At 40.5% G+C, this 15,747-nt stretch overlaps 2 protein-coding genes across 4 annotated transcripts in view; one reads left to right on the top strand and one right to left on the bottom strand.

The window, feature by feature from the left end:
• The window catches only part of TBC1D4 (TBC1 domain family member 4), a 599,835-nt gene that overhangs the window by 291,042 nt on the left and 293,046 nt on the right, over positions 1-15,747 (bottom strand). The gene's annotated exons all lie outside the window — the stretch shown is intronic.
• LOC138250412 (uncharacterized) lies at positions 7,261-12,086 on the top strand. The gene is made up of 2 exons (XM_069205281.1): positions 7,261-9,838; positions 10,365-12,086. The coding sequence occupies exons 1-2, from the start codon at positions 8,673-8,675 to the stop codon at positions 10,474-10,476; spliced, it is 1,278 nt and encodes a 425-aa protein (XP_069061382.1). The 5' UTR covers positions 7,261-8,672; the 3' UTR covers positions 10,477-12,086.

The following is a 15,747-nucleotide window of genomic DNA, read 5'->3' as shown; positions in this document are numbered from 1 at the left end:
TGGCAGAAGATCTGTGGGGAAGCTGTTTACCGGGTGTGCAGCTACAGGAAATATGGCAAACTTCTATGCGTACTTTATTTACCGTGGAGGCCTAGATGGATGAGAGATATTCTATTTTTGCAGGCCAAGAAAAAGAAAAACAGTCGCCATCCTAATTAGAAAAAATCTATGGTAAACTCAAAAATCACATCCTAATTTGCCAAAATCTATTGTAGACTCAATTTTATCAGATAAACAAGGCAGGTGGAATAAAGCTGGGATCCAAATTAGAAACACAATATTTCCCTTAATAAATGTATACAATAGATCACTGATGATAATGTGTTTTGGAAACATTAGTCAACATTAATCCACACAATGCTAACTTGACACCGGGTGAAGACTGACATACCTACATGGACCCAGTTCCAAACAAATCTCAAGCAAATTCCAGAGTACTTTCAGAAACAAATGTTTAAAGAGAAAGATCTTACTGTTGGATGGAAAACTGTGTACATTGCAGAGAAAGATTTCATATTTTTCTCCAACCCACACTCCTACTCAAAAATCTATTATCAACTGGTGAGTAAAAAACATCCTCAATTTCAGTCCTAACAAAGATACTGTGTTGTTTTTCTTGTCAACTCACGCCCCCATGACAACTATCTTCCATTCAAATAGTAATGACACAATTCATATCAAGGTAGAGGATTTAACACTAGCCTCCAAAGCACCCAAGACACTACTGGGCAAGAAATTCACTAAAAAACATCTTTGAAATTAATACATTGCCTGATAGAACTACAAAACAATGTGGGACGCTTATAAAGTCTTTATACATTGTAAAATCATACAGGTAGTTGGGTAGAAAAAAGTACAATCAATCAGGCAGTACAGGAAAACTCTGAGGGATCTTAATTTATTAGCAAACATATACATCACGCAACAATGACTAACTTCCAGCAACAACTTCAACTAAAAGTTCACAGTAGCAAAAAAAACTACAGTTTCCATCAATCATTACATCCTCCTCAACATCAAAGCCAAATATCACACAAGCTGCCAATTTAAGTAGAATACTGTTTTCAAAGTATCTTAAAATGAAGAAAGAAAAATACTAAATTTCCTCCATTTCAACAACGATGGCTAGCTGAAAACTAAGGACTCAGAATTCCTCCACACAATTCAAAACTTCTAAGAAAAAATATACTTTAGTGAAATCCCCCCTCTGAAGACGTATTAGACTTATACCTAAGTGGTAATAAAGCACCCACTCTCAACTAAAGATGATAAAACAGCACTACAAGCGGATATATTATAGGACGAAATAAGAGCACCAAAAGTCTTGAAAATCAAATGAAAGGTGCCAGGCCCCTATGGGTTCCCCCTCACCAAAGTTTCACCAATATCTCCTTGAAGATTTATTACTGAACCTCTAAACCAGCATCCCCAATTTCATAGTTGTAAGTTCCCCAGGACTCCATCTGTGAGACCTCAGCACTCTCATTTTTAAATAATGGAAGGACCAGCATGTTTTAGCTCACTACGGATCGAGATGAAACACTAATGCACGGACAAACAATCTCTGGACTGTAACCCTTAGACCGAGAAATACATTTATTAAACCACTCTGCAAGGTTCGTAGACTAAGATTAGCATGCTGAAAGCATACGTTTAAAAATGGGCACAGCAATGAAATAAAAACATGTACAAATGATTCTCCACTGCAATATACACAGAAAATGTATATATATATATATATATATATATATATATATATATAAAAAACACAATGCAAAGCAGATAACAAGAATAAAAAATGCATCACCATGAGGCCTGAGTAAATCTGCGTCATCTCTCTCCTTATCAGCATCAGACTGCCAGATCCCAGAATCGATCGTGGGTAGAGAGTTCAATTATCCTCACGGGAAGGATGTCACACCTCAGCGTCCTGAGCATGTCCGAGATCTGAGTCACTCCCTGGTCCATCTGGTCTCGGCCTCTTATATACTTTAAACAAACCAGAGAGGAGAATTCTAGAAATCCCCTCCCACTCCATAAGTTTATTATTAAAAAATGCTGGCTACCTCAGGTCAGTTTTGAAAGGAACACATCGAAATTGGCCAAGATCCCAAGGTGCCCTTTCTCAAAACAAAACCGTTCCCTGCCGTACCATGAACATCATCCTACTACATTCTTAGCAGCCTAGGCCCTTGTTGAAAAGGAACACGCAAACATGCAGAGTAAAAACATGAGCAAAAAGCACATTGTATAACGTTGGGATGGAAAAATACTTGCTGCTTTTACTATGGCGGTGGCTAATTCTAAAATAAAGTCAATAGGCAAAATGAAGCTGGTGATCACTAACGTGTGCTGCTAGGCTAAATGCAACGTGGAGTCAGTGGTCAAAACACAAGTATCATTACACCGCAATACACTAAAAACTTTAGATCAGTTTCACTTTGCAACTTGGACTTCAAAATATTTGCAAACATCCTTGCTTTTTGCCTCAAACCTGTAACGCTTTGGCTTGTAAAAAAAAAAAGGCAGAATATATGTTTCAATATGCTCCAAAACCATGGCTGCAACAGAGAATAGATTATAAAATATGCTACGCTATTGCTTTAGATGCAGAGAAAGAATCTAATAGGGAAGAAAGAAAGCACCTTTTAAAATCTCAGTAGCAACAATGAATTCCAAAGTGATTCACTGAACTGAAACTTCTTTAAATGAAATTGAAAGGTCTCATCCTGATCTAAGGCCTTATCTGACCCGCCATTAGTGTCTAAAGAGGTACACCACAATACCATTACACCTCACCCCCCACCCCCATCTTGGTGACTGTGCATTTGAGTCTTTGCTAGACAGTACATGGATAAATAACTAAATTTATATGGAATAGAAAACCAAAATATCTCTATTAGAAGGATCCACCATCCTAAGTCAAAAGAAGGAGTTAACTTTCTATATTTTCAAACCTAACAAGAGGCCATGAGGCTATGATAGACACATTTTGGCAACTAGACGCACGTACGAACACTCCATGTGAGTCATCTTTGAGCACTCTCTTTCTGACACACTCCCACTGCCAATATTTGCATTGACTAACAATCATAACCTCTCAATGAGCTGATGCTAAAGACTACCTCGAAGAAAAATATTCACAAACAAAACAACTACTACAGTGCGAATATAATGCATATAACCTTTCTATTTTAAGGATTTCATTTTGGACAACACGTTCATTTTATTCAGATGTATGTTTTCAATACAAATGCATAATTATCAGTGTTATTTGTTTCACTGCAACGTGGTAATTCATCCTCTCGGGAATATAATGTTGTGTGTGTGTGTGTGTGTGTGTTTTGGGGGGGGGTAGCATTGATGATTGATATTTGATTTTCTAGTTATTATTCCTCAGCAATCAACAAGGTTTCTTGATTCTTCAGTTATTGTTTTCAAACAGTAAGCACTGTTTCACAGAATAGAAGTGACTGAAGAGCTAGAAACGTTTTTTTTATGTATTGTTTACTTTAAAAATATGTAACAATGTTCTGAGAGAATCTATAAAAATATAACCTGAATCAAAGCATTATTAGACAAAGAGAAACTTTGATCCAAGGACTGTGGACTGAGGGTCACCTAGATGAGAACTTTAGCTGTAAAAATCTTTCAGAGAAGACACATTACATTACAGAGAAGGCACATCACATTACAGAGAGGGCACATCACGTTCTCCATAGGCTTATTAGCCTGCCCAAGAAGAATAGAGACACTGTGGCGCAAAGACAGGAACAACAGCGGTCTCCTTACTGAATACTGCTACTGTTGTTCTAAAGAAGGAAGTAGGTTTGAGCAAGATCATCTAAGAGACCCAAACTAGACCATTTTGGTGTTACGGTCAGCTTAGTAAACCGAGGGAAAGAAGGGGTAGGGGACATTAATGTAGAGAAACCCTAAAATATTGTCATAATGTTACAATATTTTCTGTTCTTCTGCCTATTGGCAAATATCATTGCCGCTATTTTGCAAGTTTTTATATTGACTACTACTCATACAGAGTGCCCAAGTATAGGATTTAATTTTGATAAATATTGAAAATATATTCCTAGCTTCCTAGTGTTCTCGAGTCTCCGAGGTCTGTATGTTACCTAATACACACCTTACTCATGCAATGCTAAGTGAGCTGCAGGAGGTCACAGTCCGCTGGGCTCTTAGTACATTTAGTGCCAAAGGTTCTAGCGCACGCTTGCTCAGTCCGTGTTCTGGAAAGAATTCCAGAAAACTTATCAGTGGTTATCAGTGTTTCCAAAGAGCTGCAAATAAATACCCGCATTTAGTTTAACATCAAGCTTAAAATGGCTTAACAATGCTCCTGTGGGACAATTGGACAAACAAAGTTCTGATAACCACCAAACAATTATTCTGCAAAAGAAATACTGAACACCCATTCAAGGATGTCAACTAACCGAGCCTATCCCAAAAAGAAAAGGGAAATAATTACATCTTATACAAAAAACACCAGGCTCAAGTAATTCTCCATCAAAGAGTACAACATAATGCGAATTAATGAAACACCACTTGACAAGTCACTCACAAATTGAAGGTATCCAAATAACCTGTCAACCAAAAATACATCACCAAATTTAAAAATGGCCGATTCTGACTTCCTTATGGAGTGAAAACCTCAACATACTCATATCGAATATAACACATGGAAAATATGGTAAACATCCCTTAAATAATTTCAATCTGCATCAATTCAATTTTGTGTTTTACACAGAGCTCTATTGTCCAGACACACTCCAGTGAGCTGGTTTCTTATAAGATATTAAGTTCTGACAATACCAAGAAGGCGATCCCAATCTGGAACATCTATTTTTAACTGCATAATCTGAACCGCACATAGGAGTTGAATCATTAAGCAGACTTCAAACCTCATCAGACCAGATTAGAAGACGCCACCTCTGGTACACCTTGTAGAAACTCTGGAAAGGCCCCCTCCTTCCTGAGCAAAGAATCAGACTCCTACATTCTCTGTATGTGATCCCCTACAACAAATAGCCTGGAGTTAGAAACCTTCCACTTCTCAGACAACAGAAAATGGAGGAAAGTTGACACAGAAATCAAACACACACAATGTAATATAAAATAATGAACTATGGTTTCCGAAGAGCAGAAAAACACACAGAAGATCAAACCAAGATCAGCACAAAGAGGACCTCCTTTATATCGGTATATTGATGAAATCCCACAGAACTGACACTCACGGATCCTACTCATCATCCCCAGTTGTTCGCCTCACTTCCAAGTTGTCTACTCTCTTGTTCTATCAGTGATCACCTCAGACTGAGATGCCCCTCCTTCATTATCACTCAAGTGGTCTTCACTGATGACTATGAGAGAGCATAGTTTAAATAATACGTATGTTAAAGAGAAATGCTAATATTAATGCTTAACAATGCTGCATAGAAAACGACAATAATAGTGATTTCGCTTAAACGTGCATTTGAATTATGACTATGATATGTGAAGCTATCAATATGTATGCGAACTAATAACACATGATGAGTAGAATTGTTAATGCTATGGTTACTCAAGCTTATATTACCATTTACGATATTGTATTGAAAACCTTATGGGCCTTAAGTTAGCGTGAGCTGTGGAGTTTTAGCTGCCTGACTCTCATATTAAAAGCATTTTCTGTTTTTTAGTGTGCTGATTCGCAAAGGGCCATGACCCTGCAAATGTTCTTTTCTTCATTTCAATGTGTCAGTGCGACCCTGTTCTCATCCGCATGCTTGCTGCTCTAGTATAAGTTTTGTGTACAAGATTGAAACAAATGTAGATTAATGTAATATACAAGGACGTTTAAACCATGGACAAAGGAACTCATGACCCAAGAAGACGTGCCAAACGGTGAAGTAATCCCGGATGTGCCACCTCCGAAGACGTCAATTATGAAGACCAATCAAAATGTTATGAATTATCATGGGGTGACAATGAGAATGACCTAATGTATAATTTGATAAGTTATAGATAGTGGGGTATAGTAAATGTCCAATAGAATTTTGGGGGAAGGTATTACGAAAAAGGGAGAAAAAAAACCCATGTCACAAAAAGGTCGTTAGAACTAGGTAGGGAATGCTATTGATTTTATCCAGAAACTCTGTCACTCTGTTCAGTGACTTTGAGACTCATTAAACCATCCTCACTCATAGACTGCCCCTTTACATTTCCCCTCCTTATGAGGGAAGTGTCCCCTGTCCTTTAGACGAGTTTAGACTGATGGCGTTTTGACTGATGTCCTGAAGACGAAGACTGATCCTGAGTACTGACCTAATCCTTGGAGGGTAATTATGACAATGCAATTTGTAATTTGTCTGTTTGCTTTTCCTTTCTAGGTACCAACTGCTCATTTTGATAGAGACCATAGTTAGATGTTTTCCAAATTGGTGTTCTAAATTGTTTTTGCATGAAGTCCTACATGCTGATGCTAATTAGTGGTTAGGATAGGAGTTCACTCTGACTGACGCAAATAGACAGATGACTAACGTTACGCTATGCTGAACTGACACACTTATGATATTGCTGTAATCTAATCTATGTTCACGCCGTGCTATGTTCTTATGTTTGTGATTCTCGCATTAATGAAATCTTATCACAGTTGCCATATCGTGACTATGCTCTTATGTTTCTTCGTATTGAGATTAACACTTTTGCTCGTAGATTGTAATCAATAGGGAATAAAATTCATAAAATTCTGTCAAAGGTGTGGTTATTCATGGCTGAAAGGTCATGGTTGCGTCGACAATTTGATTAATGTCTTTATCCAAAGTAAAGTGCATTGTGGTGGTAAATATTGATGACATTTTTGATATTTTGCTTGACATATTGATCAGTTATCTCGTCCTACGGTGTCTCACCACTGGGTCACAAGATTAATTGGCCTAAAACGAGTCCTAATGTGTAATAAATTAACATAGAAGGACGCGTTTTATCAGTTCTGGTAGCAGAGCGACGGTTCTGGCCCTTGGGGGCCTTAGGACGGAGAATCATTGTTTAATTTGTTTTTTCTGTGATAATGCAAATCAGAGGTATGATGGGTTTCTAAGTTCACCATGACTTTCCCGGGATCTCGGAGCCTGCCTAAGTGAGTTGGGGATGTTCTCGGCACCAGAATGTGTGTGGTTTAGGGTTTTTGCGCTTGCTTAGCTTATGCCTTTTGCAGGTGATTGTGAAATTTGTGTGTATCTAGGCCAAGTGTCCTGCCATTTGATAAGTTTTGTTTTGACCAATGACTTTGTGTTTCACCACTGCGCATATTAGTTGCTCAATGTTCACCAGTAGCACATGGTATGTTTTGTTCAGTTTAGCCGCCTATGGGCTTTGACATTGCATTAGTCATTACATTCTGTATTGTGCCTATTGGCTTTGACATGGCATTAGCCATTGCTTTCTGTATTCAGTTTAGCCGCCTATGGGCTTTGACATTGCATTAGCCATTACATTCTGTATTCTGCCTATTGGCTTTGACATGATATTATATATTGCATTTTGTATTCAGCTTAACTGCCTATTGGCTTTGACATGATATTCAGCTTAACTGCCTATTGGCTTTGACATGATATTAGACATTGCATTTTGTATTCAGCTCAGCTGCCTATTGGCTTTGACATGATATTATACATTGCATTTTATATTCAGCTCAGCTGCCTATGGGCTTTGACATGATATAAGACATTGCATTTTGTATTCAGCTTAGATGCCTATTGGCTTTGACATGACACTAGACATTGCATTTGATATTTAGGTTAGCTGCCTATTGCCTTTAACATGACATTGCATTTGATATTTAGGTTAGCTGCCCATTGCCTTTAACGTGGAGTTAGACATTGCAGTTGAGAATCTAAGCTGTATTTTTCCAAGCTGTGTTTTTGCACCAGAGAACCAAGATGTTTTGCTCTCACAGTAGACTAGACCTGATAAGAGAGAGTACATGGGCGTCGTTTCTCTTCCCTTGAGCTTGGGAACAGGAGTAGTCTTGGAGACCTGGCCAGTCTCCAAAAGGCTTGCTCAGTTTCCCGGGTCTGAGAGGAGGGGGCACACCTTTGTAACGAATGTAACAGGCTGCAGAGAGTCAGATTCGAATCTGCCGGACCTCGTGCTGGAGCTTGGCGCAGGCTGCCAGCAATCCCGTGTGGGTAGATGAATCTCTCTTTCTCGCGGCTGACAGGGGTCCTCAGCTTGCAGACCTTAGAAAGATGAAGCTGTGAATAGTTCCCACACGGTGAAGTATTTGTTTTGCTTTGCATTCAATATCTTATAAATATAACCTGCTGTGTATATTGCAAACTGATATATTTTGTTTGATTAACGCGGACTTGAAAGCTACTAATTCGTCATTCATTCATAAACATTGTGGTTGGGGAAGAATAAAATAACAATAAAAGTCTTCTTTGACCTCAGAAGTGCATTTCTGTTGTGTTATGTTAGTGCTTAGAAACTAAATAAGAGGAAAGCACTACAATTGGTACCAGAAGTGGGGTCGGTCATTAAGAGGTGATTAAGAAGGGGTTTGACGAGTTAGTAGATTTCTAAGTGCACACTTTAAAAGTGTAATTGTTTTTTTGTTGTTTGGAGAATTACAGAAATTGTTTTCTGTTTGGAGAATCACAGTAGCACGGCAGACCATGTCTGAGAATACATGTGTTGATGAACTGCCTGATGGTGCTAAGAAAAACTGTGAATTGTTTTCTGTTTGGGGAATTACAGAAGAAAATGCATGTGTAGCTAAAATGCCTGATGTTGTTTTGAGAAATAATTCCCGTTGTATATATGTAGAAAAAGTGTGTTTTGGAAGTAATGATGACAGAAAGGTCTGGATACCTTTATCTGCTTACAGAGAAATGCAGGAGAAATGTAGGAAGTTGGAACATGAAAATAGGAATTTACGTGAGCAAATTAGCCAGGATACAATAATTCAAAATAAGACTGAAAGTTATAAAAGGGCTGTTTTTGAAGAATCTTTCTTGTCCCATTCCAGTAATGAGGGGGTTAAGACAGCTCCGAGCTGCACTGAGTTTCCCTGTGAGCCAGGGTTTTTGGCAGCCAAAATGCATTCCTTAACTGATAACACGGAGGAGAGAGACCAGAATGTGATTTACGAGTTACCGTTGCAAAATGCACAAGTAAAACGAAGGATTTTAGAGCAAGACACCCCGAGTTTCATTAGTTTGTTTGATTTTTGGAAAAAGAATAGCCCTCATTTGAGAGAAATCCTAACACTTTTGTACATGGTCACTGTGAAAAATAATATGCAGCTGCGCGCTTGTGATTTGGCAAATGAAATAATGCAGACTTTAGGTTTCTGCGCAGTGCAAGAAGGAAATACTTATGTACATTTAAATCATGAACAAGGGAAGAAAATAGTGCCCCTAGCTAGAATCATACAATGGATCTGGTACTTGCAAGACAGGGCTAGAGTACCACAGATAAAAGAATTACCGATGAAATTGTGTGCACCATTTGAATTCGTGTACACTGAAGATAAAAAGCATGTTTGTTTTACTAATGATTCATTGACTGAAATGTTGCTTTCTGGCACAGTAGAAGGAACAGCGTTGTATAATGTGTGTCAGATTTTAAAGCAAGATGAGATGTGTCATTTTTATGCTGATTTTTGGTTCTTTGATAATGTTTTAGCCACATGGCTTGTACCTAACTGGTTCAATTACCTTGCAGATGTTAATGAGAAAAATGCAGAGAGAGAAGTGTACACCCAGAATTCTGCCTTAGTGGGGATGGCTAAGTGGGTGCCCCAGAAATGTCAACAACTGAGAGAAAAAAACACTTACAGGTGGGCAGAGATGAGAGAGATGCCCATTCCCCTAGATTTGATAAAAACTGTGCAGCATGCACAAAAGCAATCTGTCATGCAAGCAGTCACAGAGCAGTTGGGGAGAGGAAAGTTACCAGAACAGAAATGGCAAATTGATCAGGTTTTAGGGAGAGTGATTGCTGCAAATTACCAAGGAAAAATCGAAATTATGCTGATACCTAGAAAAGAATCTGATTCATTCATACAAATTGGAGACAGAATGGCCCAACTTGGCAAAAATGCAGTGAATGGAGGTTTGGTAAAGAAGGAGTCTGCCCCAGCCCTTCTGACAGTGCAAGAAAAGGGAAGCTGTGGTGCAGCAGATAAAAACCTCAGTGCTGATGTGTGGGCTGAAGCCCCAAGTGACCCTCCAGAACCTGCAGAAAATATAACAAAGGGCCCCAAAAACGTCCTGCTGATTATAAAACAGGGAAAGAAAGAGGAAGGGTGCAGTTTAAATGAAAAATGTTATTTGCAAGAAAAGTCATACTTGTTTCTTTTGCAGATCCGACCACGTTTCGCCACTGTCCCTGAGTGTGCTGTGTGGTCCCCCTTCCGGTGTGTGCGTGTGGGGTCGGGGAAGGGACCGAATCCCCAACCTGAACCTGGCTGAGTAAAGTGCCAGCACCATGGATCCATTTTGCGCAAACTGCGCCTTCAGTTCAAGTTCAACTTGTTTGCTGTGTTTTTTTTTTTTCCCCTCTCGTATGGAACTCTGACTTTTGCTTACCTTCCAGAAAACCTTTCAGGTGGACCGTGCACCTTTACATGAGCAGAACTCATGCCACATCAAATTGCTAACACTGTTGAATTAGAGACTCATTCAGAAAAAAAAAAAATTGCCCAGTCTTTTTTTATGTAGATGTATCTGATGTGAAAGGTCATGAGATCAATGTGTTAATTCACTTCTATTGCTTTACAGGGATTGCTTTGATCATAATGTTTTTTTTTGTGCTGATGTTTTTTTTTTGTTTGTTTGAAATATGAGATATGTGAAACAAAAATTCATTGGTCAAAGGGCGGAATGTCCTGCCATTTGATAAGTTTTGTTTTGACCAATGACTTTGTGTTTCACCACTGCGCATATTAGTTGCTCAATGTTCACCAGTAGCACATGGTATGTTTTGTTCAGTTTAGCCGCCTATGGGCTTTGACATTGCATTAGTCATTACATTCTGTATTGTGCCTATTGGCTTTGACATGGCATTAGCCATTGCTTTCTGTATTCAGTTTAGCCGCCTATGGGCTTTGACATTGCATTAGCCATTACATTCTGTATTCTGCCTATTGGCTTTGACATGATATTATATATTGCATTTTGTATTCAGCTTAACTGCCTATTGGCTTTGACATGATATTCAGCTTAACTGCCTATTGGCTTTGACATGATATTAGACATTGCATTTTGTATTCAGCTCAGCTGCCTATTGGCTTTGACATGATATTATACATTGCATTTTATATTCAGCTCAGCTGCCTATGGGCTTTGACATGATATAAGACATTGCATTTTGTATTCAGCTTAGATGCCTATTGGCTTTGACATGACACTAGACATTGCATTTGATATTTAGGTTAGCTGCCTATTGCCTTTAACATGACATTGCATTTGATATTTAGGTTAGCTGCCCATTGCCTTTAACGTGGAGTTAGACATTGCAGTTGAGAATCTAAGCTGTATTTTTCCAAGCTGTGTTTTTGCACCAGAGAACCAAGATGTTTTGCTCTCACAGTAGACTAGACCTGATAAGAGAGAGTACATGGGCGTCGTTTCTCTTCCCTTGAGCTTGGAAACAGGAGTAGTCTTGGAGACCTGGCCAGTCTCCAAAAGGCTTGCTCAGTTTCCCGGGTCTGAGAGGAGGGGGCACACCTTTGTAACGAATGTAACAGGCTGCAGAGAGTCAGATTCGAATCTGCCGGACCTCGTGCTGGAGCTTGGCGCAGGCTGCCAGCAATCCCGTGTGGGTAGATGAATCTCTCTTTCTCGCGGCTGACAGGGGTCCTCAGCTTGCAGACCTTAGAAAGATGAAGCTGTGAATAGTTCCCACACGGTGAAGTATTTGTTTTGCTTTGCATTCAATATCTTAGAAATATAACCTGCTGTGTATATTGCAAACTGATATATTTTGTTTGATTAACGCGGACTTGAAAGCTACTAATTCGTCATTCATTCATAAACATTGTGGTTGGGGAAGAATAAAATAACAATAAAAGTCTTCTTTGACCTCAGAAGTGCATTTCTGTTGTGTTATGTTAGTGCTTAGAAACTAAATAAGAGGAAAGCACTACACCAAGTAAATGTTGTTTTAGTAGGAGGGGGCGTACTCGGCAGTATGAGAGTAGGGAAGTCGGCGTACTTCACATGAGTGTAGTTCTTGGTGCTCAAAATTATCCACGTGGTTGGTTGTTTATGTACAGACCCGTTGTGGTCTAAGACTCCGGAGTATGTTGACAGGTGTAGAAGACACTTGGATTTATGTTGTAATCTGTGCGGTTTAATAGGTCAATCGGGCGTGTTTGACAAGTCAAGTTTGAGTTGAAACCTATGTGTGAAACCTTCGATGGAGATTTGGCAAATTCTAAAGTGCACTGGGATGAGCCATTGACAAGTCGAGAGTAGAATTTGCGGGTCGAATTCTGCTTGCGTATGCGTGGACTGAGAAGGAGAAAGTAGCGGCTGAGGCTTCAAGTGAAATCTCTGTAAAGTTCTGAAGCGAATGAGATACCCTTCCTGTAGTAAACTAGCAGGTTTGTATTGTTATTTAAGGTGCTCGCAATCATTTGCATTAGTTTGTGTGGGTTCAGTGAGGAACGGACGAGCCGCAAGACTTTGTCAGCTGCAGTGTTTGTGAGTGTGACGTCAGTGGTGCCGCGCTGAGATAGGCCAGTTGTCAAGAGGGGTTGCGCACAGATTGGCTGCCGTCCGTGAGAGGCAATAGGTTGAGAAAGGTGGGTGAAGAGTGTCCTGGGAACTAAGTCACTTCTGAATAAAATACAAAACAAGAGAAAATCGCAAAAATGAATTTTGTTAAGGCATTTAAGAGTGCTCTGAAAGGAGACACATATTTTGTAGCAACTGATGGGGAGCCTACACCACCCGAGGGTACTCCAGCTTATATGGTCATGGAAGAGAAAGGTGTTGCGCCATGTTTATGGATGAAGCAGTGGCGCAAATTGACAGAGAAGGAGGGATGTTTAGCGTTTCCGGAGCATGGGACGTTCAATCCAAAGGTGCTGGAGAATTTAAGGTGGATGTTAAGTACACAGAAACCACCTCCGAGGCCAGCTCAATATGAGGCTTTAGCAATTTGGGATTTGATGGCTCTTAAGCATAGACAAGAAAGGTTTCATAGAAGACTGAGAAGGGCAGAAAAAGCTTATGCAGAGGCTAGATGGGATAATGAGAATAAAATGTGGAGAAGGGGAATTGTTGAAGGATTAAAACTGTTCCCAGCAATAACACAGGAAGAAGAAACACAGGGAAAGAAAGCCTCCTGTAAGACAGATAAAGACTCGGGCAAATCTAAAAAGAATAAAAGACCTTGGGAAGAGGAAGATGATTCAGACGATGAGGAATTTATGGACAGGTTATTACATGATCGCCCGCCACCTTATGCGGTGAGCGATGGTGCTCCAAGTACTAGCATAGACCCTGGGAACCAGACGCAGGAAAAGGGAGTTGCTGATACGGTACAGACTAGTGATACAGCTTCGATACAGAATGGTGTCAGTGTACCCACTGCTCCAGACATACCGATACAGTTGCAACTTCCTCCACAGATACAGAGAATCTACCCAGACGTCCCAGTATTTGAGACTACTACAAATCTGATAGTGCCGCCAGACCCGATATACACGAAATCAAAACTAGTGCAGATTGAGTCAACTCCGAAACTACTGTCTCAGCCACAGCTGATACCAGGGTACAACCCAGTAGCTGGCCCGCCATTAGTGCCTGTCCCAGGTACCTTAGAACAGACCTATGGAGTTGCTGCTCCACGGAGTCTGGGACCGGGTCAGACACCTGCTGCCATATCGTTACCAATTACTGTTGGTCCACCAGTGCCATTGTATGCGCAGGGCAAAACTGGCGTATGTGACCAGGGGGTAATGACTCAAGATGTGATAAGAGGAGGGTCCATGGGGACTCCCCAGATAATGGCCCCAGGAGAGCAAGCAGTTGAACAGCAGAGGTCTTTAATGGACCTTAGTCCAGTGGGAGCACCCATAGAAGCAACGCGTCAAGCAGGGCTAGGGGTTTTAACTCCTCAGACAATAAGTACAAACACCTCACATTCACCGATGATACATGCAGGGAACATCTCACTGCAGGGTTTCACAGTACAACAGCTAAACGAAGGGTTAGAAAAGACTTATACTTCACAAAAGGCTGCAGTGACTGCTGTTGAACCAGAAAAGGAAAGGCAAGACGAGTACCTGAACTTTGTAAGGTTGGGAGCAGAACCTGCTGAATTAGTGGAAGGTACGATGGGGGTAAATAGATTGGAGTCATACACGGAAGCAGAATTAAGATTCCTGTGCCCCAAAGATTACCAAAGAAGTAGGCAAGGTGCATCAGAGATTAGCGAACCTGGCAGATAAATACAATATTGACATTGGAAACACTAAACACCTGAAAAGAAGCTACAGATTGGATTTTGACTCTAAAGACTTTGGGCACATGAGGTCTGCGGGAATGAAGGCACATTTGAAAGAATTGTTGCAGAGTGCGCAAGTTTGGGGTGCGCTGGAAAAAAGGGAAGGTAGGTGGGCAAAGAAAAGAGATAAGGAGAAGGGTGACAGTCCAGGGTCTAACCAAGCTAAGGCCTCCCCTGATGTGGATTCAGTAAAAATATTACCCATGAGAGAGACAGCTGGTGGTGTCTTAGTCCATGTACCGTGGTCTAGAGGAGACATTCTATCTTTTACTAATGATTATCCCAGATTGAGAGAGAAACAGATTGAATGGTACCAACAGACAGACAGGTTTGTGAAACTTGCAAAGTGTCTCTGGGAACACTTGAATACCTTGTTTGAGATTATTGTTCCACCTGATTTGTGGCTTGAGTGCAAGAGAGGAGTAGATTGGCCAACGAAGGAGCCTGCAAGGGATAAGGTGACCGGGGCACCTTCTGAAGATGTGATGAAGAATTATCATAAGGCGATTGAGTTTTTGAAACAGAAGGTGTCGCCGAAGGTGACTGATTGGCAGAAGATTGACCAGACCTCTCAAGAGGTTAAGGAGTCAATACATGCTTACTATGAGAGGTCGTTAAAGGCATTCAAGCACAGTGGTACTGAGACTATTGAACCGAAAGACATGAACCATCTCGTGTTCAGGTTCGTCGAAGGGCTGAGACCAGAAGTTAGCCAGATGATTAAGAATCATTTGATTTGTTGGCAAGCTAAGCCGATTGATGAAGTGTTACAGTATGCGAAATACTGTAGTGATGAGATTGAGCTGAAGCAGAAAAAGCTGAAAGAGAAAGTGATGGTAATGCAGATAAGGGCTGCACAGGCAGGAATACAGGGAAACGGAGTTCAACAGATGATACAGCAGCAACCGCAAATGAATGGTGCGTTTCAGACACAGCCGAGAGGTTGAGGCCGAGGGTTCGTGAATCGCAGTCCAAACTTGAATACTGTTGTGGTTCAAAATGACGTACAAGGAGTGAAAAAGATGTCACCATGTCACGCGTGCGGGGGCGTGGGGCACTGGAAATGGGAGTGTCCAAATATGGTGCAGGATGGTGTTGTTCAGCAAAGTGCTAATGTTGGTACACTGCAAAATGTACGAGGCCCAAAAATAAGACATCAAAGCCCGAATTTTCAGAACAATCTAGTACAAATGCAAGGGGTACAGCCCATACAGCAGATGCAAATGCCAT

This window comes from Pleurodeles waltl, chromosome 8 (genome assembly GCF_031143425.1).
Source record: "Pleurodeles waltl isolate 20211129_DDA chromosome 8, aPleWal1.hap1.20221129, whole genome shotgun sequence".
Classification (NCBI taxonomy): Eukaryota; Metazoa; Chordata; class Amphibia; order Caudata; family Salamandridae; genus Pleurodeles; species Pleurodeles waltl.
This window is presented reverse-complemented; position numbering and strand designations above follow the sequence as displayed.